The sequence below is a fragment of the Kockovaella imperatae genome, assembly GCF_002102565.1.
Source record: "Kockovaella imperatae strain NRRL Y-17943 chromosome Unknown BD324scaffold_12, whole genome shotgun sequence".
In the NCBI taxonomy this organism is placed as follows: domain Eukaryota; kingdom Fungi; phylum Basidiomycota; class Tremellomycetes; order Tremellales; family Cuniculitremaceae; genus Kockovaella; species Kockovaella imperatae.
The window spans coordinates 633,425-660,367 of record NW_019028952.1 but is presented as its reverse complement, the minus strand read 5'-3'; the positions used below and the strand labels follow the sequence as shown (position 1 = coordinate 660,367).

General features: G+C 51.8%; 9 protein-coding genes across 9 annotated transcripts; 4 read left to right on the top strand and 5 right to left on the bottom strand.

Moving 5' to 3' along the window:
- Position 1: 1 nt before the first annotated feature.
- Positions 2 to 1,158, top strand: BD324DRAFT_122576 (hypothetical protein). Its single transcript, XM_022011961.1, has 5 exons — positions 2 to 295; positions 341 to 469; positions 513 to 749; positions 796 to 869; positions 915 to 1,158. The coding sequence occupies exons 1-5, from the start codon at positions 178 to 180 to the stop codon at positions 1,014 to 1,016; spliced, it is 660 nt and encodes a 219-aa protein (XP_021869395.1). The 5' UTR covers positions 2 to 177; the 3' UTR covers positions 1,017 to 1,158.
- A 461-nt stretch (positions 1,159 to 1,619) lies between these two features.
- On the top strand, positions 1,620 to 3,369 carry BD324DRAFT_643218 (L-mandelate dehydrogenase; the record flags this gene model as incomplete). Its single annotated transcript, XM_022017530.1, has 9 exons — positions 1,620 to 1,687; positions 1,727 to 1,798; positions 1,843 to 1,939; positions 1,987 to 2,082; positions 2,124 to 2,378; positions 2,443 to 2,636; positions 2,676 to 2,895; positions 2,935 to 3,220; positions 3,266 to 3,369. 9 exons carry the CDS (start codon positions 1,620 to 1,622, stop codon positions 3,367 to 3,369), a joined length of 1,392 nt encoding a protein of 463 aa, XP_021869394.1.
- A 257-nt stretch (positions 3,370 to 3,626) lies between these two features.
- On the bottom strand, positions 3,627 to 6,974 carry BD324DRAFT_652890 (glycoside hydrolase family 2 protein; the record flags this gene model as incomplete). Its single annotated transcript, XM_022018573.1, has 18 exons — positions 3,627 to 4,133; positions 4,172 to 4,243; positions 4,292 to 4,340; positions 4,377 to 4,499; positions 4,549 to 4,670; positions 4,719 to 4,827; positions 4,879 to 5,070; positions 5,116 to 5,303; positions 5,344 to 5,401; positions 5,449 to 5,516; positions 5,561 to 5,770; positions 5,818 to 6,131; positions 6,170 to 6,200; positions 6,247 to 6,257; positions 6,308 to 6,358; positions 6,413 to 6,575; positions 6,628 to 6,746; positions 6,797 to 6,974. 18 exons carry the CDS (start codon positions 6,972 to 6,974, stop codon positions 3,627 to 3,629), a joined length of 2,565 nt encoding a protein of 854 aa, XP_021869393.1.
- A 997-nt stretch (positions 6,975 to 7,971) lies between these two features.
- On the top strand, positions 7,972 to 9,754 carry BD324DRAFT_652889 (Metallo-dependent phosphatase-like protein; the record flags this gene model as incomplete). The annotated part of the gene is made up of 14 exons (XM_022018572.1): positions 7,972 to 8,028; positions 8,076 to 8,115; positions 8,165 to 8,258; positions 8,307 to 8,430; positions 8,486 to 8,497; positions 8,543 to 8,651; positions 8,702 to 8,800; positions 8,850 to 8,941; positions 8,988 to 9,029; positions 9,075 to 9,103; positions 9,154 to 9,242; positions 9,292 to 9,436; positions 9,491 to 9,594; positions 9,642 to 9,754. The coding sequence occupies 14 exons, from the start codon at positions 7,972 to 7,974 to the stop codon at positions 9,752 to 9,754; spliced, it is 1,149 nt and encodes a 382-aa protein (XP_021869392.1).
- Positions 9,755 to 10,020: 266 nt separating this feature from the next.
- On the top strand, positions 10,021 to 14,699 carry BD324DRAFT_657582 (hypothetical protein; the record flags this gene model as incomplete). The annotated part of the gene is made up of 8 exons (XM_022018867.1): positions 10,021 to 10,593; positions 10,643 to 11,216; positions 11,264 to 11,416; positions 11,468 to 11,646; positions 11,894 to 12,032; positions 12,071 to 12,272; positions 12,391 to 12,610; positions 12,764 to 14,699. The coding sequence occupies exons 1-8, from the start codon at positions 10,103 to 10,105 to the stop codon at positions 14,697 to 14,699; spliced, it is 3,894 nt and encodes a 1,297-aa protein (XP_021869391.1). The 5' UTR covers positions 10,021 to 10,102.
- A 156-nt stretch (positions 14,700 to 14,855) lies between these two features.
- On the bottom strand, positions 14,856 to 16,507 carry BD324DRAFT_582851 (putative peroxisomal sarcosine oxidase; the record flags this gene model as incomplete). Its single annotated transcript, XM_022013585.1, has 8 exons — positions 14,856 to 14,984; positions 15,024 to 15,178; positions 15,231 to 15,471; positions 15,507 to 15,590; positions 15,638 to 15,904; positions 15,955 to 16,107; positions 16,158 to 16,265; positions 16,301 to 16,507. 8 exons carry the CDS (start codon positions 16,505 to 16,507, stop codon positions 14,856 to 14,858), a joined length of 1,344 nt encoding a protein of 447 aa, XP_021869390.1.
- Positions 16,508 to 17,023: 516 nt separating this feature from the next.
- Positions 17,024 to 19,165, bottom strand: BD324DRAFT_122298 (hypothetical protein). The gene is made up of 11 exons (XM_022011960.1): positions 19,062 to 19,165; positions 18,982 to 19,011; positions 18,737 to 18,842; positions 18,601 to 18,682; positions 18,443 to 18,548; positions 18,001 to 18,394; positions 17,722 to 17,961; positions 17,553 to 17,675; positions 17,364 to 17,504; positions 17,181 to 17,316; positions 17,024 to 17,130 (listed from the first exon to the last, which is right to left on the bottom strand). Exons 1-11 carry the CDS (start codon positions 19,084 to 19,086, stop codon positions 17,098 to 17,100), a joined length of 1,416 nt encoding a protein of 471 aa, XP_021869389.1. The 5' UTR covers positions 19,087 to 19,165; the 3' UTR covers positions 17,024 to 17,097.
- A 261-nt stretch (positions 19,166 to 19,426) lies between these two features.
- On the bottom strand, positions 19,427 to 20,724 carry BD324DRAFT_652884 (hypothetical protein; the record flags this gene model as incomplete). The annotated part of the gene is made up of 2 exons (XM_022018571.1): positions 19,427 to 19,820; positions 19,871 to 20,724. 2 exons carry the CDS (start codon positions 20,722 to 20,724, stop codon positions 19,427 to 19,429), a joined length of 1,248 nt encoding a protein of 415 aa, XP_021869388.1.
- Positions 20,725 to 22,036: 1,312 nt separating this feature from the next.
- BD324DRAFT_634151 (muts domain V-domain-containing protein) lies at positions 22,037 to 26,922 on the bottom strand. The gene is made up of 23 exons (XM_022016708.1): positions 26,413 to 26,922; positions 26,147 to 26,270; positions 26,009 to 26,089; positions 25,630 to 25,943; positions 25,468 to 25,574; positions 25,395 to 25,430; positions 25,267 to 25,349; positions 24,930 to 25,216; positions 24,805 to 24,882; positions 24,709 to 24,765; positions 24,570 to 24,660; positions 24,512 to 24,528; positions 24,321 to 24,467; positions 24,192 to 24,279; positions 24,039 to 24,135; positions 23,802 to 23,979; positions 23,703 to 23,753; positions 23,577 to 23,655; positions 23,492 to 23,529; positions 23,253 to 23,446; positions 23,101 to 23,205; positions 22,968 to 23,063; positions 22,037 to 22,918 (listed from the first exon to the last, which is right to left on the bottom strand). The coding sequence occupies exons 1-23, from the start codon at positions 26,836 to 26,838 to the stop codon at positions 22,495 to 22,497; spliced, it is 3,198 nt and encodes a 1,065-aa protein (XP_021869387.1). The 5' UTR covers positions 26,839 to 26,922; the 3' UTR covers positions 22,037 to 22,494.
- Positions 26,923 to 26,943: the final 21 nt, after the last annotated feature.

Genomic DNA, 26,943 nt, shown 5'->3' with positions numbered 1-26,943 from the left:
TGGGCGTCACGGCGAGCTTTGTTCTAATAAATCATCTACCGAGAGTCGACGGAGAAACGGTGCCAGCTGGGATACTTGGACCATCTGATGCACGCAGGATACGCCTAAACAGCCAGGCATAACCGCGGCTCGCGAGCTGTTGGGCTGCTGAAGGAAGCCGAGGCTGGACGAAAGCGAATGAGCGACATCCCTTCATTGTCCGGCAATATGTCTGTCGGTGCCAGCAAGATAGCGCTTCGTCGGGTGATGCTTAGGAAGCTAAGGGATGTATCTCAAGATGATCTGAGTGCACAGTGTAGGTAATCATCATCTGTGATAATTGTGAACCCATTCTTTCCAGCTATAGCGGTGACATCAAGACTGCTGAGCTCGCCATTCTTCAAAGATGCACAGTCGATTGGCTGCTATCTCAGCATGGCTCAGGGAGAGCTGAGGACTGATCTGATCGTCAGACACATTCTGGAGAGCGGTAAGTCGGATCTTTAGGAGAGCGAACTGAGCCCGCTCTGCAGGGAAAAAGCTTTACACCCCTTATCTTCCTAACGTTGCGAAGGCAATCGGGAAGCCAACGCCCGGCTCTAGCGCCGTAAACTCAGAAGAAGATCATCCAGCACCTATCTTGGCATCAATGCAGATGCTTCGCCTATACTCAGAGGAAGATCTTTCACTGTGCCCGCTCGACAAGTGGGGTATACCGGATCCAGGGGAGCTCCGTAGAGATTGTCAGATGAAGACAGCTAGAGAGGATTGTGAGAAGACAGTCCGCACAGCTGAACAATCTGACCAAGTCTCAAGCTATGGATGCGGCTGCCTCACCCATAGACCTCATTCTCGTCCCAGGCGTGGCGTTTGACTCACTGGCGAATCGGGTGAGCTCCAGCCGTCGGAAGGGATTCACTCAAGCCAAATCCCAGCTGGGTCGCGGCAAGGCATTCTATGATCGCTTCCTGAGGATATATGTCTCTGAAAAAGGGCGGCCCCATATAGGTAATTCAAGTCAATCACTACAAGGCTAATACAACTTGCAGTCGCGCTCTCGCTCGCATGTCAGGTTCTGCCGGAGGATCAGAAAGTACCGGTTACAGATGCTGATTTCAGGCTCGATGCAGTAGTGTGGCCCGAGGGAATGATCTCAAGGTCAAGAGAACTAGGCTGAGTGGCTGCAAGGAAGTTCCCCAGCCTCAATCCTCTATATGCATCTCACCGTCAATCGTCGGCTCTGGCCGGCCCGGCCCGGAATAGAAGTGCAGTATCGGTCCGAAGGTAACAGCAATCGACTGTCCACTTTCGTCTGCCAAGATGAGCAGGACTCCCGGCTTGTCAGTCTACACGATGAGAAGGCTCTTAAATGAGCATCGCCTCTGCGGAATTGCCAGGAGACAGCAAATGCGGAGATTGTTGTCCACGTCAAGAGTGCCCACCGGTGCTCCAATGATTTCGGTGGTAGCGGGACTGGCAGTCTTGGGCAGTGTAGTAGGTAGAGATACCTCCTATATCTCACGACTTCGTAGCTAGCTTTCAGCACAACACAAGCTGGAGCTGAAGCTGGCTCGGCACCTGCTGAATTACAGGGCCGGTCGACCTACAAAGCTTCCAAACTCGATGCTGCTTACCTCAGAATGGAGGAAGTATCAAGACATAATCTGGCGCACGATTGCTGGATAGTCGTAGACGGCAAAGTTTACGAGTATGTGGCTCCCAATGAAGCTAGCATTGATTGCTCCAGTGTGACACACTTTCACAAGAATCATCCCGGGGGATCTGCGATAATTGTAGCTAATGCTGGGAAGGATGTCAGGTAAGTTGAAGGTTTCTGTGAGACCGACTGCTGAGGTCCGGTAGCGAGCTGTTCCGTCCAATACACCCTCCTAAGACGCTGGAGACCAATTTGGTTGAGGACCAATTCATGGGGTTCATCGATCCTAAGGAGGCTGCTAAGGTCAGCCGGCACTCTGTAGAATAATGCCTCTACTGATCCATCGACAGTCGCGAGAGAATCTGGCTAAGGAGGTCGATCGGATACAAACTGCTAGGGACGCCCTGATGCCGGTGGAAAGGGTTCTGTCGTTGGACGAAATGCAGGTACGACCAGATCATTGCTGACAATGCTGAAGCGCGTACAGGCAGCAGCAGAATCGATTCTCAGCGATCGATCTCGAGACTACTACGCTGCGGGAGCGCTGGACAGCTATACGCGAGAAGCAAACCGAACCGCCTTTCACAAGTGTCGTCTCCTACCTCGCGTGATGCGAGACGTATCAAGTGTATCTCCACAAACAACTATCTTTGGGCAACCCTCCGCGCTGCCCATTTACATCTCACCCGCTTCGAACGCTCTGCTTGGACATCCGGAAGGAGAACTGAATCTGACCCGAGGAGTGAGCCATAATTCTGCGAGCGAGCAATCCACAGCGTCACTCTCTGATGAGCAGTCGTGAACAGGCGGCTCGGACTGGCCTCGTCCAAGGGATATCAGCCGCGTCTTCCTTCTCGCTCACCGATATCTTGGACGAACGCGATAGGCTGAAAGAAGACGAGTCACCGTATGATTTGGCACTGGCATATCAAGTGTACGTGCAAACTGAAAGGTCACGGACAGAGGTCTTGGTGAAAGAGGCAGTTGAGCGAGGAGTTCAGTGAGGTCCTCCTTACAGCTCAAGCCACTGACAAGTCAGAGCGCTGCTTCTTACAGCCGACACAAATGTTCTTGGCTGCCGCGAGACGACAGATCGGATCAAAGGCGTGACTGGGAACGTGTCGCCCGGTGCAAGAATGGGACCTTTCACAGAATACCCAGCTTATCACGATGCGAAGCAATGCTGGGCCGACTTGCCATGGCTGAAAAGGCTCGCCGGCGATATCCCAATATACCTTAAAGGAGTTTGCACTATTGAGGTGGGCACTCTAATTGGCTAAAGCACTGAAGCAATGTAGGATGTTCGTCTAGCCAGAGACCATGGACTCGCAGGATGTATCCTCTCGAATCACGGGGGACGGCAACTTGATCAAGCCAGGACTGCATTCGACAGTCTTAGAGCAATACATGATGAGGATCCTGAGCTGCTCAAACAAATAGACATCTACATCGATGGCGGGATAAGACGTGGGACCGACGTCTTGCTGGCTTTGGCATATGGTGCCAAAGGCGTTGGACTTGGAAGACCATTCCTGTGGGCCCAGACTGCATACGGTGAGCAAGGTGTGATCCGGGCAGTAAGAAGTAAGTCTGGCCTCTGCGAGAGATTTACAGTCTCATCGTCCTCAGTCATGGAGAGCGAAATTGTTATGGCTATGAGACTATTGGGCATTACCAGGATTGATCAGATCAATGCCAGCATGGCTGAGTGTATTCAGGAGGTCTGGCGATAACACACGGGGACAGTATCATCCCATCGTCCGCTCTGGATCCCTGAGTCAACTTCTGGGACAAAGTCATCGGATTCAACGGCCACGGTCACCTTGTCCGTAGGTTATACCCGGGTACCGATTTGTATAGCTGGCTGCTGAAGCCTTCGTACGCCTGCGAATCTGGCTACTGCGGGTCCTCCAGTCGATGCCAGCCTAGCGTGTCGCACGAGATTAAATTCATGCATCATGCATCGCATGCGGCCTCACAAGTCATTACTTCACGCGCTGCCATCTCCCAGATGCCTGACCTTGATCTTTCTTCCGTTCAATCCCTTGGCGGTGATGACCTGAGGATCACCAGGGAACAAGTCGATGGTCTGGTCGCTCCAATGGCACTCATCACCGCTCTCAACGTCAAAGACCAGAGACTTCATAGGCTTCGAGCAGCTCAAAGTCACCTCATCTCCCTTGATCTGTATTTTGAGGGATGGATCGGGGAACGTGAGATACTTGAATGGTTCGGGCCAGCTGGAATATCGGGCAAGAACAGCACCTTTGTCATCGATGAGTCGAGCTTGGACGACGATGGCTTTGGGGGCCGAGCCTTCGTTCCTGCGGACAACTTGGCCGGGTACATCACCCTTCCATATTTCGATCGACGAGTTGGGGGCGAGGTCCACTTTAATGTCGCGAGAATCGACCTCACCACCTTGCAGATCAAACGAGACGAGTCTCAAAGTGGCCCGCTTCGGCTTTAATGACGAATTGCAGCCCCATAATTGTATCTGTTGACCGTCAGCAAAGCCTGTTAACGAGACCTCACCTCCTCGTGGATCTTGCCCGAGGCAAATGGATCCTTGCCTCCAGGGTTGTCGTGTACCATCTTCCTGGCAATCTTTCATAGCTCAGCACGGCTTGCGACGAGAACACAGGTCACACTCACTCCGACTGTGTAAGTAGCTAACTCGCGAGCAACAGCGAAGAAGCATGGCCTAGGCATCAGCACCATTCCAATGACATTTACTCACTTTGGTCGGAGATTATAATCACAGATGGCCCAGCTGACACATGGCCAGCAGTCGTTGAGCTGCCAGACCAATGCGCCAGCCACGTATTCTCGGCCATGCCCCCGCCATTCCCGTCGCCAGAGTCTGACAGTACATGTGAGACCCGGACCCGAAGCGCTGGTGCTTCACTCACCTGTAAGCGGCGGAAATACACTCCGCCTGCATGACCTGGGTGTAGTAGACGTAAGACTCCATGTCGAACGCGTGCCTGTAATTTTCCATCAAATACAATTCCAATCGCCTTTCGAAGCCGGTCTACGAAATAGATAGATCAGCGCCAACTTTGCGCCTGACGTGACCTACAGCCTTGTTGTGCTGAACGGCTATTCGGGATTGAGGGAACAGTTGAGATTTGTCATCGGTCCACTCTTGCACGGTACGAATGTCAGGGTATCCTTGCATTCCAAATTCGCTTTGTGATATATGAGCGGGCGCATGGTCACAGGCCGAGGTCTGGGCTCACGAGACAAAGCGTCCACTCAGGATATCCCACTCGGTCCATGGATTCTGAGTTCCATGCCAAACGTTCCACTGGTGGATATCACCGACAGTCGGGTCGGTGGTGTTTTTGCCTCCATATGGACTCGATCGGTGATAGTGAATGTTCGAGAGTCTTTCGACGACCTCGGGGAGCAGAATCTCGTAGATATGCCTCCTAAATGCTGGTCAGATGATTCGAAAATGAAAAGGCTCTACTCACGCAGGGAACTTGCTGTGCATGTAGTCACCCGAATTGTCGTTGTAGTCCATGACACCCTCGCTCTCGGCGACCTGATAGTCCTCATTATTGCCTGCGAAGATCACAACCGATGGGTGGTCACGGAGTCTAGTAACGACCGATTCGGCCTCGCGCTTGATGCTCGCATTGATCTTGGGGTACGATGGGTACTGTTTGCCTGTCAGTACAAAGGAATACGAAGAAACCTACCAGAGCACAGCCGAACATGAAGTCTTGCCATACCAGCACTCCCAGCTCATCACAGGCACTTTTCAATCGTCAAGCGGGGATACAAGAAATCACTGCTGCACTCACGAGTACAGGGCCTGGCTTTCATAGATACCACCTCCCCACACTCGAAGCATGTTCTGGTTACCTTTCACCTACAAGAGATCAGACCAAGCGTCAAGGATCAACTCATACGTACCATGAGCTCAATCCAGGCACGGTAGCGTTCAGGAGAGATCTGAGTGAGGAAATTGTCCGCTGGAATCCAATTTGAACCACCACAAAAGATCCTGATGCCATTGACTTCGAAGAGGAAACTGGTTCCCTCTTGACCTTCAAGCGGATCCTGGACGACAACGGCGTGTCTGAAGGCGACTCGGGATGTCTTGCTGGCAACGGCGTTGCCGGTCTGGCAAAGGGATCAGCCGAGGATCTGGAATTGACCATGACACTTACCCTATCGATCAGAGCCGTCTCTAGCTCGTAAAGTGTCTGCGCTCCATAGTTACGAGGGTACCAACCCTCAATCTCTCCCTTTCCGAACTTCCAATCCACCTTCTCGTCAACACCAAGAGTCGCTTGCTCAACGACCTTGTGTCCATCTCGCTCCTTGAGCGTATAAACTAGCTTATGGCCGTTGAGGGGGGCAGAATCGTCTGCGAGTTTAGTCGTGGCCTTCAACGTAGCAGTCTTGAAGTCGGGACCTTCCAGATCACTGCTGATATGCACATCTGCGATTCGATACGAGTAGCTTTCCAGTGAAACAGGAACTACCAGATTAATCAGGATCCGGGGCTACAGGACTCACGCCATGGTCCCACGCAGATGATCGTTGGACCCTGGTCACATCAGAACTGTGATGCTGCAGCTTGTCAATTGACTCACCCAGTCCCAGCCTAGGGATTGAATATCAGTTCAGGTTCCGAAATCAGTCGACTCTACTCACCCCAATGATACTGCGCCTTTCTGGAATAGATACGCTCAGAAAATCCGTTCGCTATCAGAGATAGAGATGAGCTTCAGATCATTCAAAATCAGCGATCGAGCTCACAAAAAGTCATTGGTCCACCATTGTCATGCTCTTCTCTCAAGGCCGCTCTTTTCGGTGACTCAAAGTCGAGCACGAGCTCATTATTACCGGCTTTCAACAGATCTTTGACTGCAAACCGGTGGCCGATGAACATGTTGTCGGTGGATCCGACTTTTCTGCCGTTCTATTACACCTCAGCAGGGAAAATGGGCGGGAACCGCCATTGGCGAACCCACCACTGTGATGTCACAGTAGGTATCGAGACCCTCAAAGACTAGATCGACACATTGCTCTGAGAGCTGAGAGTCGGTGACCTTGAAGGTGGTCTTGAACTGCCAGTCGGCGAGTGGAATCCCTGGAATTCGAATTGAGTCCCAATCACTCTCCTGTCAGAATCAGACTCACATTGTACGTCCCATTCGTTGAGATCCTTGTATGGATGCTTGATCTTCTTAGCCTTGATCAATTCGGTATGAACATCGGTCGGTACTGAACACTTGATCCACTCCTCTTTTTCGTTTGTGCCGTGTTCGGGAACTTTTGTGAAGGACCAGCCGTCCTTGATCTGAGTGGTGTTCACCATAACTGCAATATTATCGATGATAGAGCAATCCAACAAAGAGGTATGTCTGTACAATAACAACCAGTGGGGGGGGTGGTCAATTCGGTAGTTCACCGGCTGATTTCATTAAATGAGCGGCGATTTCTCCATGCGGAAGATTCCACGTGGTCACACGCCGTTGTTATCCGTGGCTAACCGTTGCGCATAGGGTGCGGGTCTAGCAATGCAATGAGTGTTCCCCTTTTCAGCCGCGTCCTACCGTGTAGCGGTCCGTCAAGGAGTGAGAGAGATGTTGTGGACGTCGTGACCACCGCTTTCGCTAGGCTGGGATCACGGGGGAATCATAATCCTAGAAGCCCCCTTTTCTCTTGGACAACCCCATTATGATCGTTTCGTCATAAAATGCAGGGCAGATATGAACTTCCGTCCGACCCAGTCAGACTCGGCTTCGCACCCCTAGCGGAGATGACATCTTGAAGGTGAAAAAAGCGAAAAGGATCGCGCCACAGACCAAATCCGAAGCGACGGGAACAGCTTGCCCGACGGACTCTTTAGATTCAAACCTGGCACGCCTGTATTATCTAGCCATACCACTGAGAAAGGAAACGTGCGCGAGCCCTTTGTGGATCTCGCCTCCACAGCATCCTCGTATGGCAGAAGTCCAACCAGAGACACGGCGCACGTTTCAACTTTCGAGCGGCAATCGGCGTTTCGTTCCGAGCACTAGCGTCTTTGCCTTGGATCCCCACTTCTCCTTGAGCATTCCAGAGTGACTCTGATGTCGACCGCATGCAATGTAAAGTTCACACGATCCTGAGCAGCTTGTGACATATACATAAATGGTACGACTCTGGGATCTTGGGATCTTGTCGCCTATCTGACCGCTGAAAGTTCCTTCCAGTACACTCACTTCGTTATGATGGCTCACTCTCTGTCAACATTACTGTTGAGTACTCTGGGGATCTCCCTCGTCTCTCAGGTAACCTCGCACCCACTCACGCCACGAGGGGGTGGCTTAATGGGCGTGATACCGGACAAGAAGAAGTTGACCTTTGACGACAATGGCAAGTTCAAGGTCTGTCCAGCTGAAGTTTGTCCGGGCATAGCTGACGGCCGATTCAGGTCTGTGTGTTTTCAGATATGCACTTTGGCGAGCGTTGGGGTAGGTCGGAAGGCGCGGTGCAAGAAGTCTATTCTCATCTTCAAAACAGGCAACGGCTCGTTCGCAGCTTGGGGGCCGGAGAATGACAATCTCACAAATTATGTCCACGCCACCATCCTTGACCAAGAGCAGCCGGATTATGTGTAAGCTAACAAGGACTTGTCTCAAAGCCGGAGCTGAGGACTCTGTAGCGTGTTCAATGGTGATATCATGACTGGTGAAAACGTCTTTGCGGATAATGCTACCGGCTACATGGATCAGTGCTTCCGTCCCACTGTTGAGCGTAATCTGCCATTCTCAAGCACCCATGGAAACGTGAGTGCTATGCCCAGCTAGAGAACTCCTGAGGTGTACTGACGGTACATGTCAGCACGACAATGCGGTGAGCAACCGAAAGTATGGCTGGTCCGCGCCTGACATTCATCAGGACCACATCACTCACGACGAGGAAATCAAGTATGAGATGGCACACTACAGCAACCTTTCATATACGCGATCAGATGTTGGTCCCGCACCGTACGGGAACGGAAATTACTGTGAGATATTCCTAGAGGCATGACGCAGGACATCGCTAAACTTCTGCAAGGGGTTCCGGTTTATGCCAACGCGGATGACTGGGCTCCCAAATTGATTATGTGGTTCTTCGACTCGCGATCCTTCGTCTCTGGTAGTGGTGATGGTCCAGGTGAGGCTTTCATTCCGCTTTTCGTTCGACTTCTTGACCATACTGGTAGGACCCATCCCCGAGGCGGCAGACTTCTACTGGGTCGACCCTGACTCCGTACCATCGTACATCCAGCAACAGTCTCTGCTCATGAAACTCACGGTAGGATGCGGGCTTTCGGTGCACTCAGCGCTGACAAGGTGATCAGTGGGGATCGGTTCCTCCTTCTTTGGTCTTCGTTCATATCCCAGTGAGGAAAAGCGGATGATTTCCCGGCGTGACTGACATTATACAGTTCGAGTTCTCTGAAACTATTTCGACCCTGTGAGCATTCATACGTGGCCAGAGAATGAATTGCTGAAACGCACTTAAAGGCAAACGCCAGGCGATCACGATGATGAGCCGAATCCTGCCGTACAAGGATACGCGGCTCATCAGGTGTACACCGGTCTAGATCTTCCCAGTCAGTCACACTGCGAGGGCTAGATGTAACGCTGACGCTGTGCCGAAAGCCTTCGACGCCATCAACGATTGCCTGAATGAGGGTCAAAATAAAGTCATGGCCATTACTTCGGGACATGATCATGGGGAATCTTGGTGTGCTCGCACTCGAACCTCATCTGGCATCACCTTGTGCTTTGACGGTCACTCGGGATAGTGAGTGGTGTGTTGTGTTTGGACCGGATAGAGTATACTGAACAACACCTCCAGCGGCGGATATGTCACTCCACATTCTGAAGTCCGGAATGCCAGAATTTTTGACCTCGATCTGAACAATCTCAACTGGAATCCGACCGTTGAGACCTGGTTGTCTTGTGAGTGGGGTTCGATTTTGAAGCGAGTACTACTCTGACTGCCACAGACGAGAACAAGACTATCAACACCCAGGAGACTCTCGGCCCGAATTTCATGGCTACCTACAATCAATCTCCTGACTGGTCAGCCAACATCCTGCACAGTACTACCAACGAGTAGTCACGGGAACGTTGCCAAGAGGCTCTGTGGAAGAGCCACTTTTATTAGATGAGAACAACTCTGTTTCGCGAGCATCCCGGTGGCAAGCATGTAATGAGCTCGTGATGCACAGGTATTTGCACCAAGAAAGTCATTTCCGGCATGCTCGGTACCTCGGCCACAATGCTATGCTCTCTCTGTGAACCTGCATGATGATACAGTAAAAAGCTGTTAGAACCTGTCAGCATGTGCTGCGATTGACCGAATATCGGCCGGGACCTGAAAAACTTAAATTTTGACTTTGTCGTTGCAAGATAAAGAGAGACGCAGAGAGGACATTGGATAGTGTTCACCAAGTTGCCGGGCACAATGTCAGTCCTGCGATTCTTATCACCACACAGATCTCGCCCGTCGTCTCCTTCGCCTTCCGGATCTCGGGCTGCATCGCGATCCAGCCGATCGAGAGGGCCACTACAGCCGCGGCTGGAGATCAATCTTCCTAGCTATGGGTCACTCTTCATGCCTCAGGCCGACAGGCTTGAAGACAACGAGCAACGGACGAACAGATCCGAATCCAGCGGTCAATATTGGAGGGAGATTGAGAACCGCGGAGAGCTCGTGGTGGAAATCCCAGTAGGTATGGGAAGACGAAGAGTCAAATCGATCCGTGTAGGGCTGCAGACGGTTCTGGAACTCAACATGGGACCGGAAAGAGGCATTGAGAGGGATGTCATATTTGAGCGAAGGGTTGAGATAGGTCCCGGAGGCCGATCTACCGGACGAGGCGTATTGAACAAAGTCGGGCGTCAGCCCCTTGAGAGCGATAGTGAGGGGCTCATTTTGGAAGAAGGCATCCAACGGTAAATTGATCAGTCTCGAGATGAAGATAAGCGCTGAAATGTCGAACAGCTTTGTCTTCACTCTCCTCATCCCTCAAGACCTTCCTGGTCACGACAGGCATGTCAACGCGAAGATTGATCATCGTATCTTTGCCGAGCTAGAAGGCATCTCGGCCAAGCAGAAATCGCAATCCTCAAGTTCTCGCTCGAGATCAAGACTTCCATCTAGATCTGGCCGCAGGTCCTCTGGAGCGATCACTCCAATTTCGCCGCCCTACTCCTCGCTTTCTCCCAACTCTGACGAATCACCTCCAATCACTAGCTACTTTGATACCCCAGGTACAGCTACTCCGCTCGAATATCAAGGTCAAGCCGTTGATCCCGGCTCCTTGAATGCTGCCCTTGCATCCATGTCAATGAGACCCTCACATTCAGAAGACATGCTATCCCCGTTACCTGGCTACGAGGATGCTACAAGGGTCAACAAGGATGTCGAATGGCTCGTGGGAACCATCACTCAGAAGAGATATTCCGAGGTCTTGCACAACATTGATCCCTCTGGTGGAATCACAGACTTGAGTCTCAATCTGAATGGGGCGGTGGATGGTCTGGGCCCTTACCAGTTCCAGCTGATGTCCGATGCTGTGAGGTCGCACTTTCATTCGCAGTCGATGTATGCTGACAGACGTAGTGGACCATCGGCACGCTCCTCCTCAGCACGTTCACCCTCCATGATCCCAGTCCGTTGGCCACAATCTATTCTATCCGAGTCTCTTTGTCCCAGACACACGAGATAAAGTCGCCCAGAGATGATCCAGCAACACCGCCGTTGCCATTTACTAAGGTCGGTCGGTTGGTTTCTCGGGCCAACTCTTCGTATTGACCTTTTTCCCAGTCCTGGACTATATTTACCTTAGGGACCAGACCGCCTGCTAAGGACATGAACCCTGCCATCGACCATCCCGCCCTCTGGAGAGGCACCAAGGCAGGCGGCAAAGACGCCGGAGAACTCATCATGGAGGGCAAAGGGAGAAACCCTGATGATAACCAGGCTCGGCCTACTACTCCGGAAAGGTGAGCAGAATCGCGGTTCAAATGCTATCTCTCTGATATATCTAATGACCACTCAGAATTCCCTCCCCTATCACGGTCCGCCACAAGATCATCATCGAGGTCCAATTCTCTATCTGGGGCGAAGACCATCTGGGTAATCAATTGGACCACGATGGGCCTGGAAGGACAAGGGCTCTGATCATCACAAAGCCGACTGAGATTGCATCAGTGAATTTTGTTGTAATTAAAATTAGCTGACTTGCTCCAGTGTGCCTTCACTCCTGAGGAGCTACGACTGCCGACCTACGGAGGAACACGACATCAAGATGCATTCACTCATCTCGCTAGAAGATGCCCATTATGTGGTCTTGATCCCCCAGATAAGGTCTGCAAGACCTGTCCTCCAGGTGTGATCCCTCACGCTAGGCACGACCATCCTCCAAAGCTTGTTGGGAACGACGAAGGCATATGTCCGTTGTGCGCGAAAGAGGTTTTGCCAGGCAGAGGGCCCTCGTTCGACGATTGCGCATGTGGTATGAGCACTGAATACCTAGAAGAGCGGATGAAGGGCAAAGGAAAGGTTGAACCGAGAGTTGCCGATGGCTTTGGGGCTCAGCTTCGCGTCAAGGAGCAGGAGGTAGAGAGAGGTCGGAGGCGGTGATTGCTGGCGCCGTATATCAGTCAGTCATACTCATTCAAGAGGTATGCAATCATCTCTCCTGATCGCGATACGCAGCGGACGCGCAAGAGAGCGACTTTGTTCAGCTAGTGTGGCCTGCCGACAAATTCGCCTTCGCGCATACGAAGATAGCACCAACCGGACCTACCGGGAAGACAGAGCGGTGAACTCAAGATATGCAGGACAACGATTCGTTCGCAGGGCTCTCTCGGTCACTCGGTCATATCCGACATCGTCCAGTGAAATCCGAATTCGGCCTCACCCCGCTACCCGAACTCGGCTCCATCTTGGCGTGAAATCCCAGCAGTAGGCTTTGGTCAATTGCACTAACGGTCTTTTGACCGGTATCGAACAAGAGCCTCATACTCTATAAGATGAACGATGCGAGGGCTCCTGGATCCGTCCAGTCTAGCCTCTCGCTATGCTTGTCCTCGCGTTCTTGTTGCTTCGATCGATCAGCGCGTGGCAATGCTCGCCTGTCAACCTGTACGTTGACTCATCAGCCAATGGCACCATAGGCATCTTGAACAATGGATCGTCCCCCCAGAATGCTTTTTCGAACGTCCATGACGCCGCGGCTCAGATAGCTCTGACTCTTACACAATGGACAGATACTTCTACCAGCCCTCAGATTACTATCAATCTGGCGCCCGGCACATACCCTATGACGACGTACCTATTCCTCACGGGTCATCACTCCGGAGTTCCAGACTGTCCAGTCATATGGCAGTCTTCCGATGGTGAGGTCGTGCTGTCAGGTGGTAGGGCAGTCACGAATTGGTCCCAGTCTTCCGGCGCCATTTGGTCAGCACCAGTCCCCGCTGGCTCAGCAAGTCGAGCGCTGTTTGTCGATGGCATCTCTGCGCCGAGAGCTCGATCTGCAAATATCTTTCAAAACGAATCCATCTTTACAGATCTATCGTACGGTTACAATGGCTCCGCTTTCGACATTGCCGATATTCAGAGCCCCGAGCAAGTCGACCTGCGCTTTGTGGGAACATTTACGGACCGCTATATGCCGGTCGATTTTCGACAGAACGATACACTAGTCATGAAGCAACCTGCGTGGCACCGCAACCTAATTGGGTACGATGTCATCTCTCAAGCTCTTGTCCCAGACTTCTACTTCGGCCAAACAGGGATGTTTCTAGAGAACTCGCTCTCGTTTCTGGACGAAGATGGTGAATGGTACCTTGACACCCGCACCGATACACTTTATTACCAGCCCATCAATGGCCAAGATCCAAACGAGTCTGAGATCATTCTTCCTAGCATCGAAGTCCTGCTCTCACTGGGTGGTCTGTCGTATGACGAGCCTGCCCACGACATTATCTTCAGGAACATCTCGTTCGCGCATACGACCTGGAACTATCCATCATCAAAATTTGGATTTGTCGACCAGCAAACCGGTGCTTACATCGGAGAGCAATATGAACGACCCAATTTTGAGTCGACGAGACCTTTCTGGTGGATGACGCCGGCTGCCGTCCAAATCAGCGCAGCGGAAAGAATCTCTCTCGAAGGCGGATCCATTACATGTACTGGGGCGGCCAGTCTCGGGATAGGTAATGATGATAACGCTCATCTTTCTTCGATCGGACTAGGAGCAAAGAACATTACTGTGTCGGGCGTGCTGTTCACTCAGAGTGGAGGCAATGCCATTCAAGTTGGAGGAATACAGGCCAATGGACATCACCCATACATGTCTTCAATGATCAATTCCGGTATCAATGTCACGCAGAACTTCCTGCATGACAATTCCAGAATCTACACGTCTGCCACCAATATTCTTTTTACATATGTTCAATATTCTCACATGACCTCGAACACGGTCGTGAACACGACGTACAGTGCACTCAATCAAGGATGGGGCTGGGGTTCTAACGACGCCAATGCCAATCCGCAGTATATCCAACGTGGACTGTACAGCTATCAGCCTCTCTACAAAACGCCAACGACTCCTCACGACAATCTTATCGCTCAAAACTATGTCACGAACATTGGCTTCAATCACACCGACGAGGGCGGCATCTACACTCTCTCAGTCAGCCCCGGTACTGTCATTGAACGTAATGCAATAATCAAGAGTCAAGCGCAAGGAGTGTACCTGGACGAAGGCTCCAGATTCTATCTCGTACACGACAACGTCATCGAGGCGGCCGACATCCCCTGGTACACTGAAAACACTCAGAACAATGACTCGACTTTGACCGGCAATGACACGTTCACCAACAACTATGTCAACAGCGATGTTAGGCTGAACGAGGTACTCTCGGACGGAAGCCACTTTGTTGGCAACATTTTCTTCAACGATACTGGTCCTTATCCAGAAGGTTCCCAGACTATCGTAGATGCAGCAGGCGCGCCGGGCTTCCCTAGACCCAACAGCAATTAAGTAAGCTCAGACAGTGTCACAACACAGATTAGGAAATCCTGCATGAATTCTGGGACACGATGCAGAGCTCTGACCCGTCCTTGAGGCGATTCAATGCCCGATCTGTGCAGTCCGAGGCAGACGTGCATGCATCGATCGGCTAATGAAACTCATCTGTCACGGAGTCTCAGATCGCCACCCTTCCACATCTGACAGGTCTTTGGGACGTGGTCCCCCTTCACCCGTACCGTTCGGGTCACCGGCACCTGGGCGCCAGCGCCACAGGTGTCGCTTGGTATCGGACAGCTGGCGAAATCAGTAGGAAGTCAGAAGACATGAGCTCACTTTGTCCTCTATCAGATCAGCTACTTCTGAGCCCACCACTGGCAGCATTTTGAATGTGTGACCTGAATCTCCCGTTGCCAGGACGAGGCCGGGGAGTTTGGGATGTTCGCACAGAAGCCAATTGGCGTCTTCGGTATCGGTGCACCAACACATGCCTAGAACCGGCTCATCAGGAACTTCGGCTACTGCACAATGAGCATCGCCTACCTTGATTGATCAATGGCCTGCCCCTAAGATGAGGCAGACATTTGTCGATCAGTTGCTTGATATCTTCTCTCGATTCGTCGGGGATCGTGTCTGTAGGATGCCTGGTATGAGATCGAGGGACAGACATTCTGATATCTTTCTGTAGAGGGAACGGTCGAGCCAATGCCATATGCGTATAACCCGGGAACTCGTTGCACAGCTTCAAAAGACCGGTGCCCGGTTGAGGCTCCATGAAGAAACCCTGTGGGGTCAGCTGAGTTCCCGGTGCAGACTCACGTAGAGGTCGTTGTACATTGTCGGAATACCTTTCCATGCTTGCGACTCCTCAGGTGTCAATTGAATATGAGCATAGATCCAAGCCTGCACTTGTCAAATCGACGGTATCACTCGCTATCAGGCTGACTCACCTTGGATTCACACTGTCCCTCCAAGTCTACTAAGACCGGAGACCATGCTCCGGCGGCGAGCACAATCAAGTCACCCTCCCATATAGTCCCATCTGCTACTTCGACTCCCGTACATCTGCCGCTCGAGTCTAGTACGAGCGTTCTGAATGTCCCACTTTCCCCAGATGCGCACTTGACGCCGAGTCGACGGCACTCGACCGCAACAGCCGAGAGAGCTTGTCGCGCAGCTACCCATCCCCCATTAGCGCACCAGAGGCCTTGCCAGCCCTATCATGATCAGTGTAATGCATCAGAAAGAAAACAAGACGAGGTCTCACCGTTATGTCAGCTTGCTCAAGATGGGGTGCCTTGCGCTTGATAGCGTCGGCAGAATCCATCCAATCCACATCGGTCCGTCCAAGCCCTCTGAGCTTCTCATACTTTTTGTTGAGATGTGCAGCACGATCATTAGACCCCACAGTGAGGTCAAGCTGGAAACAGCGGTCAGTTCTGATATCCTGCAGCAGCGGATGAGATTCACTTTGCCAACATTATGCGCGTATGGCCTGAAGATTGGATCTGTGACCCAAGCTTCCCAAGCCTCATCGCTTACACCTCCAAACAAGCCTATACTGTCGGCTCCGGCGATCTTGCGTCAACACAACATCATCAGATACCTCTCACCTTGTTGATGTCGTTTCCCGCAGAGTCATTCGAGGGTGACTCCCAAACATCTAGGACTTGAATATTGGTATAGCCTCGCCTTGCGAGGTGAAGGGCGGTGGAAGAGCCCATGGTCCCACCTCCACCGATGATAATGATACGAGCATGCTTATCCGATACCAGTGGGCGTCGCGAGAGTCGCGATTTACTGGATTGAGAAGTGTCCATGAGGCTCAGAGGGATGCAAGGAAGGTAGTTCCAGAAGGCGGCATTTCGATTCGGGAATTCCTGCCGATCGTTCGGACGAACAGGAAATGTTTCCGATAGGTGAGATGCCTGAGCGATGTCTGTTCAGTCTATGTTATATGAATACATATCACCATTTACGCAAAGCGGTCGTGAAGGAGCACGTCGTCAGAACAATACGATTATCCCACTTTCCGCCTCATTCGCTGCTCTTCTTCGGCTTCTTCTTCTTTGGCTTGTCCTCCTCAGATTCAGCCTGAGCCTTTGCATCATCCTTCTTTTTGCCTCCAACCTTTGCAGCTTGCCTTCTGGCAATCTCCTCCATCATAGGGTCACTCGCATCCGAGGCATCGTCATCGCTATTCGCATCTGAGTCAGACTCTGATGGTGAACCCCCATCCGAAGACTCGTCACCACGAAAGTCTTCATCCTCTGCAGAACTCGTGAGAAATGTGACAAAGTCACGGTCCTATCATGACTCACCCGACTCCTCATCATCCTCGGCTGCGCGTCTAGACGGTTTGGACCCGCGCTGACTTTTCCCTCGGTTGTCTTCACTCTGGATACTCATCTCATCGTCCTCGTCCTCCTCTGCGCTGTCCTCGCTGATTGGATCAACATCCATTGCCTCGTCCATCTCATTCTTGAGCCGCACATTCTTCGACTGCAGAAATGTTGAGATTGGCTGGACTTCCTCCTTCGAGATGGCGGAGAAGACATGATCCGCAGCGTCGGTTCGAGAGACCACTCGCATGTCGAAGGTCTTCGCGGAAGCGATTCCTCCACCGACTCTGCGCAGTCTCTTCAGCTCCTGGCAGGTCGTGCTGGGATGACCTACCTCGAAAAAGATATGCTTTCCGTTTTTCCAAAATCGATCAGGATAGGTTGTTTCGCAATGAATATCAAGCCCTTCTCCAAGAAGTAGAGCTCGCCCTGCACTGCCTTGACGTTTGCCTTGATCCCGTTCATCCCTTGGGCACTGAGAAGGCAATCAATATCATCTCGCGTCGCATAGTTTGTCTCTCACTTGCGGAACGATCCCGGAGGAGTCACCTTCTTGCCGGACAACGATTTGAGGACCCGTGAGATGACCTGGAAAGTGGGAGCCTCGTATTTGCGTTGAAGGTCCGGATACTTTGCGATGTCTTCACTACCGGGGTTCAACAAAACGAAAAGTGGCATAGGTCAGTACTCACTCTGAGAGATTTAGCTCAGCATCCACCTCTTCATCCTTTGGCCATTGCGCGACCAAGAATGGGTATCGAGTCGCTCCTTGCCGGATTGGAGGGTCGAGTCCGATGACGAGCTGGACATGGATGTCGTCCAGCTTGGGGATCAGGAACATGCGATAGAGGGAGGTGAATGGTATTCTGTAATCGGTAGATTTGCCAAGCAAACGGAGAGAGTCCTGGAAGAATTCCAGAGAGTATCGACCTCTGTGCATTCGTCAGCATGATCTGGCTTTGATGACTCACCTTGGTGTGAGGATCAACACCTCGTCAAATACCACTATACTGTCTCCGACCACTGCTCCGATATCCGCCTTGTCCTTGATAAGATTGTGCATGGCTTCAGCGGCGCTGATCTCATTGCCATCCTCATCGCGATCCGTCTCTTCTCCTTCTGCGTCTGCATCACTGCCTGCATCACTTCCGCCTCCATTCTTTTTCATGCTTTTTCCAGGGATGTAGAATCGCATCTCTACCAGCTCGTCCGGTTGTCGAGTCGATGAGCCAGGTTTGATGTCAAAGGAAGGAGGAGTGAATTCCAAGGCAACTTCATTCTTGCCGGCAATGTTTGAATTGGTAACGGAGGCGAGCGGCAGTTCGAACGCAGTCTTGTTCTGAACCTGAAATGAGAGCTCGCCATCTTACGACAGGTCAGGATACCTCAGCCAGTCTGAACGATATCACACACCGTCTATTGTCGCACGTCCCCAATTCCATCCTCTCAAAGCAGGATCCCTGGACTCGACCTTGATGTGAAAGTAGTCATCCAGTGTTCTCTTGACTTTATCAAAGTCCTATTTGCCTCGTCAGCAGAGCTTCCTCGTGTTTAAAGCTTGACAAATGCACCTCTCGCTTGAACCCATCGAAGGTTACTTTCGCTCGATCCGCTTGTCTCATCGTCAATCTAAGCTGGAAGTTCCTTGCGACTCTGGGGGGTGGATGAGTGAGCCACCAGAAGATCCTCGAGCGTAACTCAGCGCACCTTAGCCAAGCGGCCGACCTCAAATCACTCCCGCTGAACGTTGTAGGTTGGTTTTCCTCATTCTCATACGACTTCCATCCAAATCCAGCAGCGTTGAATCGAAGCTCTGACAAGCGTCAGTCAAGCTGTTGATAAAAGTGACACAAGCTGGATGTCTTGACGGCGATCGACGGCGATCGCAAAGCTCTCGCGCGCACGGCATTGCCATCCTGGAGTCCAAGTGATATCTCGTCATAGGCACTCACTTCCTACTTGCGACGAATCCCCATGGAACACTGATTCAGGGTCAGTAGCAGCTCGACCGGTGCGGTTCTGAACGACTCACCATTCTCGAAAGTCACCGTCGACATGGTCTCGACGTCTCTTCTGTAGCAGTTACTCTTTCACGAATCAGATCCCTCTGCCGTTCGCTCAATTCATGCAATGAAATGTTCAATCGATGAAATATCCGGCGCGTGATGATACGCGAATATACTTTGATAACGATCAATCGTTCGTGACACGTCATGCAAATCCGAGAAGTCTTGTGGCAGTTGGCGGCGACGGCGGCATCGCTGCAGGTGCGTGCAAGAAAACCTATACCATCTCGTTCAACGGGGCAGTATAGTGTGTTCCACAGGCTACATGTATCTCTAGCAGTCATCCTATCATCTTCAAGAATGTCCATCTCCGTCTGCTATCACCAAGTGATCATTCCTCTCGAGCGAGATTGATCACCATCTCCAGCTCTGTTGTCGCCTCCTTCTTCTCCCACTTGTTGAATTTTGGTTTCCACGATCGCTTCCGCTTCTCCGCCTCTTCAGCTTCTGCATCCAGGTGCCGGATCCAGCCGATAGAGTCAAGCATCTTCTCGAGCTGACCACTGCCTCGCATCTCCTCCATCTTGTTGACATTCGCGACGAATGGTTTATTGCCAATGACGACGAGGACGAGACCTCTGTCCATGGCAAGGTCGAGTCGGTTGAGAATCTGCATCAGGACAAAGTAGTCGGATCGGCCATGCACAGGGATCAAAGTGGGTTGACGTTCTGATCCGTGAAGAGCAGAGAGCAAGGCAAGGTGCTCGTGGGGTTTCTTCCCGATACTGGTGGAAGAGATCAGGAAAAAGATCTGGAGGGTACAGGCCTGACTCACCCATCAGTCCCGTACCAGATGACCACTTCATCCTCTCCTTCTCTTTCTAGCTCCTTGAGCGTTTGATCATCAGCGCCCGCTCCGAGGACCACGTGAGCCTCGAGGGGCTTGAGAGGGTCAATAGATTCCGGGAGTCGGTTGTTATCCGCTTGAAGGAGGTATGACTGCAGGGCCAAGAGCTCGTGGGATGGGGGCAAGGATTGAGGCTTCGATTTTGGTCGATCGGCCTTGGGATGACCCGCTACTGTTCGGCCCGGTTGACGAACGACGATAGATTCGGCATTGCCCGTGGATCTCTTCATCATGATGTGAGACTTGATCTGGGGTGGCACGTAATCTCGTTCTCTTGCTTGTTCCCAGCTCGTGATTGGGTGAACAGCGTCATACACGGCTTTACCGTTCGTGGCGAATGCCAGACGTCTAGAGATAGAGGCGGCCCGGAGAGAGGGCAGTTGAGCGCCTGGAGTGTTGGCAAGAAGGCAGATGCAGCAGATGAGAAGGAACCCAAAAGACATGACACGCATCACGGGTCGAGGGATGGACGCTGAGACTGAACGGGAGGTGTATGTGTATGATTGAGTCGGGATGTTCGGAATGTCCAGACTTCTCCTGTCGAATGAAGGTCTCGGACTGCTCTGAGCGCTGGTCGTTCGAGGTGTCCTGTCTATCCTGGGGATTCGTTCGACATCATCTGCACCAGTCAGGATGATGGAGGGTGAAACTGATCGAGGCGTGTTGGGCCTCGACAATGGCAGAGGGTAGAGGGAAACGTCGAGGGTGAAAGAGCCCTGAGTAGGTGTCCTAGGTGAGCGAGCCTTAAGACCCAACTCTGCTCCGGCGAGGGCGGTAGACATGGCGAAGCTGGGGAAGCAATCTATCGGGTGGATTTAGGCCCTATGACAATGGGGATCTGCTTGACGTGTTGTATGAGTCTGTCGCCAGTGTCAAGCTTGTCTGGTTTCCAGAGGACGGTGAATATGTCTATACAACCCGATTCCTTTGATCTGAACAAGAAAATGAGCGTGTTACAAACGAATGTTGCGACCTGTCAAAGGTGGTGAGTTTGGCTTTGAAATGTTGAACTAGGAGTGATGATAATAAGTCAAAATATCTCTCTCTTGATCTTGATCTCTTCTGGCTTGTTGTACACACATATGCATCGCCAGTACAGATACTCCCACCAGGGATCTAAGTCTATTATCAGCGACCTGTTGCCGACCTTGGACCTTGAGAAAAACGCCCCTTGTTGCATGTTGTGCTTGCGGTGGCTCTGCCCTTCTCGTGTCCTGGATGCCGAGAGATGGAGAGAGAGAAAGGACAAAGGTACGCCTGCTCGATATCTGTGATGACGAGTAAGTACGTGAGAGAAGCGGTCGCAGTGTCGTCGCAGTCCTCTTCTGTTGACGCTTGATCTGGCGGCGTGAGGCCAGACGCGAAGAGCAAAGCAAAAAAGAAATCAAGCGCCTCGTGAAAGAGAAAGAGGAGGGAAAAAAAAGGGTTGAGGACGCCACGCACAACTTTCACATATTCTGGAGTCTGGCGATGCATGCACAGTCCAGCGATCGATAGATGGCAAAGGGTTGAGAGAGATCGACGTGTCTGTTGCGTGTAGTCCCTGGATCAGTGCCTGCCTCTATGCCAAAAGTGTTCAATATATCTCGACGCGTCGAACCCACCCCTTCTTCGGAGGAGAAGAGCAAGACGCGTCAATAGCATTATCATCTCTGAGGCGCGAAACCGATGCAAAGCAAAGACCACGTCTCTGGTTATGTTTTCATGCCGAACGCCTCACGTCGACGCCATGCCTGTTTCATCAGACGTCCAAAATCCTCCTCGCGTTGACGGTTCGTACAGTTCAGGTCATGCATCCGTCCGTCGAGCACCGACCCAAATATATGCACACAAAGATCGAGTTACGAGAAATATTATTACTATACTACTAGCCCAGGAACTGGGGTCCGTGAAGATGCCATGTCATCTTGGTCAGAGGGATTGAACATGTTCGTCCTTGGCCTGTTCTCTTGTTCTTGGTTGGCATTGTCTGACATGAGAACCGACTCGTCAGCCAACCGCATTACGGCCGCCCAGGATAGATGATTGTCAACAATGTAGTCAATAAATAAAAAGGTCCGAATACCTTAATTGACCAGAGCAACGCCATGAGAAATAGAAACGCCTCCAAAGCCGATGAGCGGCCACCACCACGACCACCACCACCTCCTCCTCCTCCTGACCTTGGCGGAGGCTACACGTGTCCGCCTCGCCCGAATAAGCATGTCCAGTGAGACAAGTAGCCTGTGGCATGCAGCATCTCACCGACTCAACCGATTGCTCGCTAATTGCCATCGCCGCTTCATGATCTATGATTAGATCTCAACCGCGGGTTGGTCGAAGTTGATCGCCGTGGGCGGCCGACGTGACATTGATTGGGTCACAGGTCTTTGAGTAAACAATTGTGTCAAAGGATCATACCACGCCTCCACCGCCATACTGGCATATTCTTGCATGCGACATGAGTGGCATAAGCGACTTCTACTCTCCTCGGCCCCCGCCATTCCATCATTAGCATCATCTCATCGTGTCGAAATCGAAATCAGAAGTCAGAAGTCACTTGATGTCCATCTTCAGTTGTTCAGCTCGTACAGGTCGACAGTCCCAATCACAGACTCGTCATCTTGATCGCCAGGGCTAGTGACGCCGGTTTCGAACCTTGATCTCGGTATTTTCACAATGTCCTCACTATCATCCCATAGCACCTCATCCATTTCTTCGATTCCAGCAGACCCTTCACCCTGTGCGTTGTTTTCTGAGCTTGCGCATCGTCCTTGACCTTCTTGCTCGCTCGACTCCTCCTTACCATCTTCGTCCAAACCCATACTCGATTGGAAAATGTAACGCAATGTTTCGAGTATATCAGTAGTCTCTGGATCAATGTCCCACGAGAGAAATCGCTTCGCTAGAGTCTCGCACTTTTCGAGATCTTTGATATCTTCAGGCGTCGGTTCCGTCTCGTACAGCTTGCTAGCTTGATGCGTCGCAAAGAGCTTCCTGGACTGAAATCAGCTACCCCCAGGAAGAGGCTCATCGAGAAGCCCACGTCGCTTCTCGACTGCGATCAACAATCTTTTTGGGTAGCCCATGGGCCAGCGCACATTCAGCCGCGTAGCTTGTTCCACTTTGGCCTGGACAGAGTCTCCGTCTTCAGTTTCAGGCTACACAACCAGGCTCACTTGTAGAGGTATGCCAAACTTTGGTCATCGTCATAGAATTGGGTCCCCATGTGTGCAAAGGTGATGGGCAAAGTATCAGGAATGATCTCTTGAGCGAACAATTCGCTGGATCTTGTCAGACACGAGGACCGGAGACTAACGAGCATACTCACTGGAAGTGCGTCAGCACGATAGTACGAGGACAAGCACCACTGAGGAGGTGCTCCACAACCCCAGCGAGCAGGCCGGCACCATCGGCCGCTTCGGTCCCCTTACCGAATTCGTCGAGAATGATGAGGGACCGCTCAGTTGATCCACGGAGAGCGTGTGAGACTTGCTCGAGATCAATCATGAAGGCTGAAGCTGGCTACGGGTCGTCATGAGCAAGCTGTTTATGGATCCCTGGATCCACCTTTGATGCGGACTCTCGAGTCTGGATCCGAGTGAAGACTGCAATTGGTCAGCCGTGACTGCCGACACAGAAAAGCGCAGCTCACTCTTGTCGACCAAACCAATAGTAGCATGTTCAGCCGGCACGTACGAACCGATCTGAGCCATGAACGCGATCCAAGCGACCTGTGGCACTTTTCAGCAGAGCGGACCGACTGATGAGCGAGACACACCTGCTTTCCGTATCCCGACTTTCCAGACGCATTGGCGCCGGTAATGACCATCTATGTATTGTAAGCCTGTAGAGTGTAGAGCTCAGGCAGCAAACTCACCATGCTGTTGTAACGCTCGTTTTGCCCACCCTCCATCATCGTATCGTTCGGGATGTAATTGCTGACGCAGAGCTCCTGAAGGATGTGGCGGCCCGCCCTGATCTCCAATAGTGGCTCCTCAGACATCAGAGGCCGGATGAGCTGATAATTGAGAGCCGCTTTGGCCAGTGCTAGAAGGCTGAGGGAGTCGTGTCAGATACTTCCAATACTGAATTGCTGTCCTGGTTACGGGCCCACCAATCGAGATTTGCCACGATCTCCTGTATAGATTCAAACTCCTTTTCGTGTAAAAGTAGCTTTTCAGCCATGATCGAGGCAATTTCCAGCTCCCTCGCTGAATTTGAGGCTCATCGGCCACTGAACCAGTCACCGCGGAATGCTTATACACACCCATAATCATTCCGCCGATATCTCCAAACTCGTTGTCCAAGGCTTGAGTGTAAGCGCTCCGAAAGTAGTACCACCCATCATGTTCCATCTGTGGCACGGCGTCAGAATATGCCCAGTCAAGGCGCTCGCGATTGGCTCAAAATCCTCCGGGGCACGATATCCATCACCATGAGTTCGGACCCTGAGTAAGAAGCCGAATTGATCCCATCGAAGACATTCGAGTTCCTGGAAGAACCGAGGATCGAGCTCGTAGCGCAGTTTATTCGCCAGAGACATCTGTGATGGGTAGGTCAGGAGACAGCCCGTGCTGCGGCACCGACAAGGATCGGGTCAATCGCTTGGTCAAGTCAGAAAATCTCCTGTTTCACGTGTGCTCACTCTTATCCTTGGCTTTCAGCTCATCCAGCTCCTTATCTACACCAGGACGGAGACATATCCTTTTCTCATCCATCGAGGACTCCCAATCAATCTGGCACTGGTCAGCAATCGCTGAGTTTGTAGCATCGAAACTACACACGTTGGCAGCACAGAGCTGTAGGACCTGATGGAGTTCATGACTGACAGCGGTCTGCAACTGATCGAGATATCAATCCCTTCCGAAGGCCTCACTCACCTGTTGGACCACAGGCAACGTGTCAGCTCCTTCCATCTGATGCAGCAATTCCTTCGCTTCAATCACCGCTGCGATGGACTGTCAAATTATGGATCAGAAGAGCATCGTACCCCATCAAGACTCACTTGAGTCACACCTGACCAATCGATCGGACTATCCAACCCCCTTTTGATCTTCTTCATACTTTGGGCCACATTTGTGATCTTCTTCATTTCTTTTCGGATGTTTTCAGAGATGCTAGGATTGTCCTCGAGCGAGAGAAGACCTTGAGAGTCGGCGGATACATGGGCACCCGAGAAGATGGCTATAGCATCGTGACGTTCAGAAATTTGATCGAGGTCGAGCAGGGGACGTAGGAACCAGGACCTAAAGAGATTCTTGCCGGCGGCAGTGCAGCAGGTGTTGAAAAGTCCTCCGGGATTCCGTCAGCGAGGGTAGCTGTGGATATTCCCGCCGACCTACCAAACAGCGTTAACTTCTCCTGCTTGCCCATGGTTTCATCTCGGCCTCTGTCTCGCGTTCCGTCGTCAAGGATGGCGAGTGATCTGAGGTAAGGAAGAATCAGAATTGCGAAGCAGAGCTGGCCTCACTCCAGAGCATCTCGATTGATCAACATGTAGTGGTCTCTGTCTTGATCAGCCGCTGATCTGATGCTTCACTCACAGAGCCATGTTTTCTAATCGTTCGATAGGGAAGATCAGAGAGGTCTCGCGGGCCTGCGCCTTCCGCAGGACCCGTAGATGTGCGAGCAATCCTCCCATGGCGGACATCTGATACGAAGTCTCAGCTTCAGAGAACGATTCGGGGCCAATGAGGAGGACTCACGGCGATCGGTGCATCCACATTGACCAGCGTCCCGACCTTTACCAAAGTCATCCTTCTCTTTCCCATACCGGCGAAATCTTCCTCGTCAGGACCCATTCTCCCTTCGTACTCGGATGAGAATGTAGAAGATCGGGTTGGAGAAGAGTGAAATGGTGCAGATTGAGCAGCGACGGTTCCCTGAGACGATAATGCTGCCTTGTGAGCCGGAACAACAAGATTGGCGAGATTCAATTCTGCCATGAGGTCGACTGCTCGTCCAATCGTGAAGTCTTTGCCTAGATGAAGCTTGTAGGACGTGGCAGGGTTCTCGGTGCCTAGTGAAGTCTGGTCAGCGATGCTTTACCTGGCTACCCAGAAGGCGCGACCTATAGACACCTACAGAACGACTCAATGACATCCTTGAGACTGTCTTTAGCACTTGGACTCGTCACGACGACACTTGGACAGCATTGCTCAAGTACTTGACAGCTATGAGCTTGATCCATAGGAGCAACAGTAGATGGAAGGAAAAGCTCACGTAGGATCACCAAATCCCACTTCTCGTTATCCTTCGTATCCTCCAACACGCTGACTTTCTTCCATATTGGATCATAAAATGCCGCACCGATTTGCATTCCACCAGAAGAATGAATGGCGAGGATCTGGAGATGACCAAAGGTCAGTATGTCCGTGGTCGTCCAACAGACGCTCGTTTAGCTACGGACTCCTCTCGTCGAGTGTGATCGTGCTCAAGACTGGCGATAGACAGTACAGCGTGCAGGGCAGATTGCAGGCTGGACTCACGCTCGGTACACCCGCTTCATCCCCTAACTTCTGACGCTCCTCTTCAGAAACTTGATCCCCTTCATCTAGATTCTCTTCATCCTCCACTTGAGTCTCATATACTCTCTGTCTGACCGTACCAGCTTGCCCTGTCATCATTCCCCCTCGATTTCCATGGTCACCCATTCGCGCGAATTTGCCCTGTAATTCATTGGCTCGTGCACTGTCACTACCGATCGATCGCTTGCCCAGCTCTCCATCAGGCACATCATACACCATACCATTGTTGACTCGTCTTGTTGTCGTTCCACCGAGCTGTGCCGTTTGAGGAGTCCGCCAGTTCCTATATCGTTCGCGGAGATTGGATGGACCTGGAAGTGAATTGGTCGACGCGACGGATGATAGCCCGGGAACCGATGGGTTCCTGAAAGAACGCCTTAGAGACATCTCGAGACCTTCTCAAGCCGTCGCTGCGCACGAGTATATAGCGCTGAGGATTGTGGGTCACTCAGGTGAGATGTACAACACTCTGTGCAGCAAAGATATTTCAAG

Bases quoted from the DNA above. Each gene is read 5' to 3' on its own strand.
- BD324DRAFT_122298 (XM_022011960.1), bottom strand. From the start codon at position 19,086: ATGTCGACGGTGACTTTCGAGAATG. The intron at 19,012-19,061 runs GTGAGTCGTTCA...ACCCTGAATCAG, and splicing joins GACGGTGACTTTCGAGAATG to TGTTCCATGGGGATTCGTCG. The intron at 17,131-17,180 runs GTGCGGCTCAAG...TGATCCAATCAG, and splicing joins CATTTCTGCAGTCGAAGAAT to CGAGGACAGCGCAGAGGAGG.
- BD324DRAFT_122576 (XM_022011961.1), top strand. From the start codon at position 178: ATGAGCGACATCCCTTCATTGTCCGGCAATATGTCTGTCGGTGCCAGC. The intron at 470-512 runs GTAAGTCGGATC...CCCGCTCTGCAG, and splicing joins CAGACACATTCTGGAGAGCG to GGAAAAAGCTTTACACCCCT. The intron at 870-914 runs GTGAGCTCCAGC...GCCAAATCCCAG, and splicing joins TTGACTCACTGGCGAATCGG to CTGGGTCGCGGCAAGGCATT.
- BD324DRAFT_634151 (XM_022016708.1), bottom strand. From the start codon at position 26,838: ATGTCTCTAAGGCGTTCTTTCAGGAACCCATCGGTTCCCGGGCTATCA. The intron at 24,766-24,804 runs GTGAGTGAGGCC...TATCTCGATCAG, and splicing joins CGTTGCCTGTGGTCCAACAG to TTGCAGACCGCTGTCAGTCA. The intron at 23,064-23,100 runs GTGAGCCTGGTT...CTGAAGACGGAG, and splicing joins AGTTTGGCATACCTCTACAA to ACTCTGTCCAGGCCAAAGTG.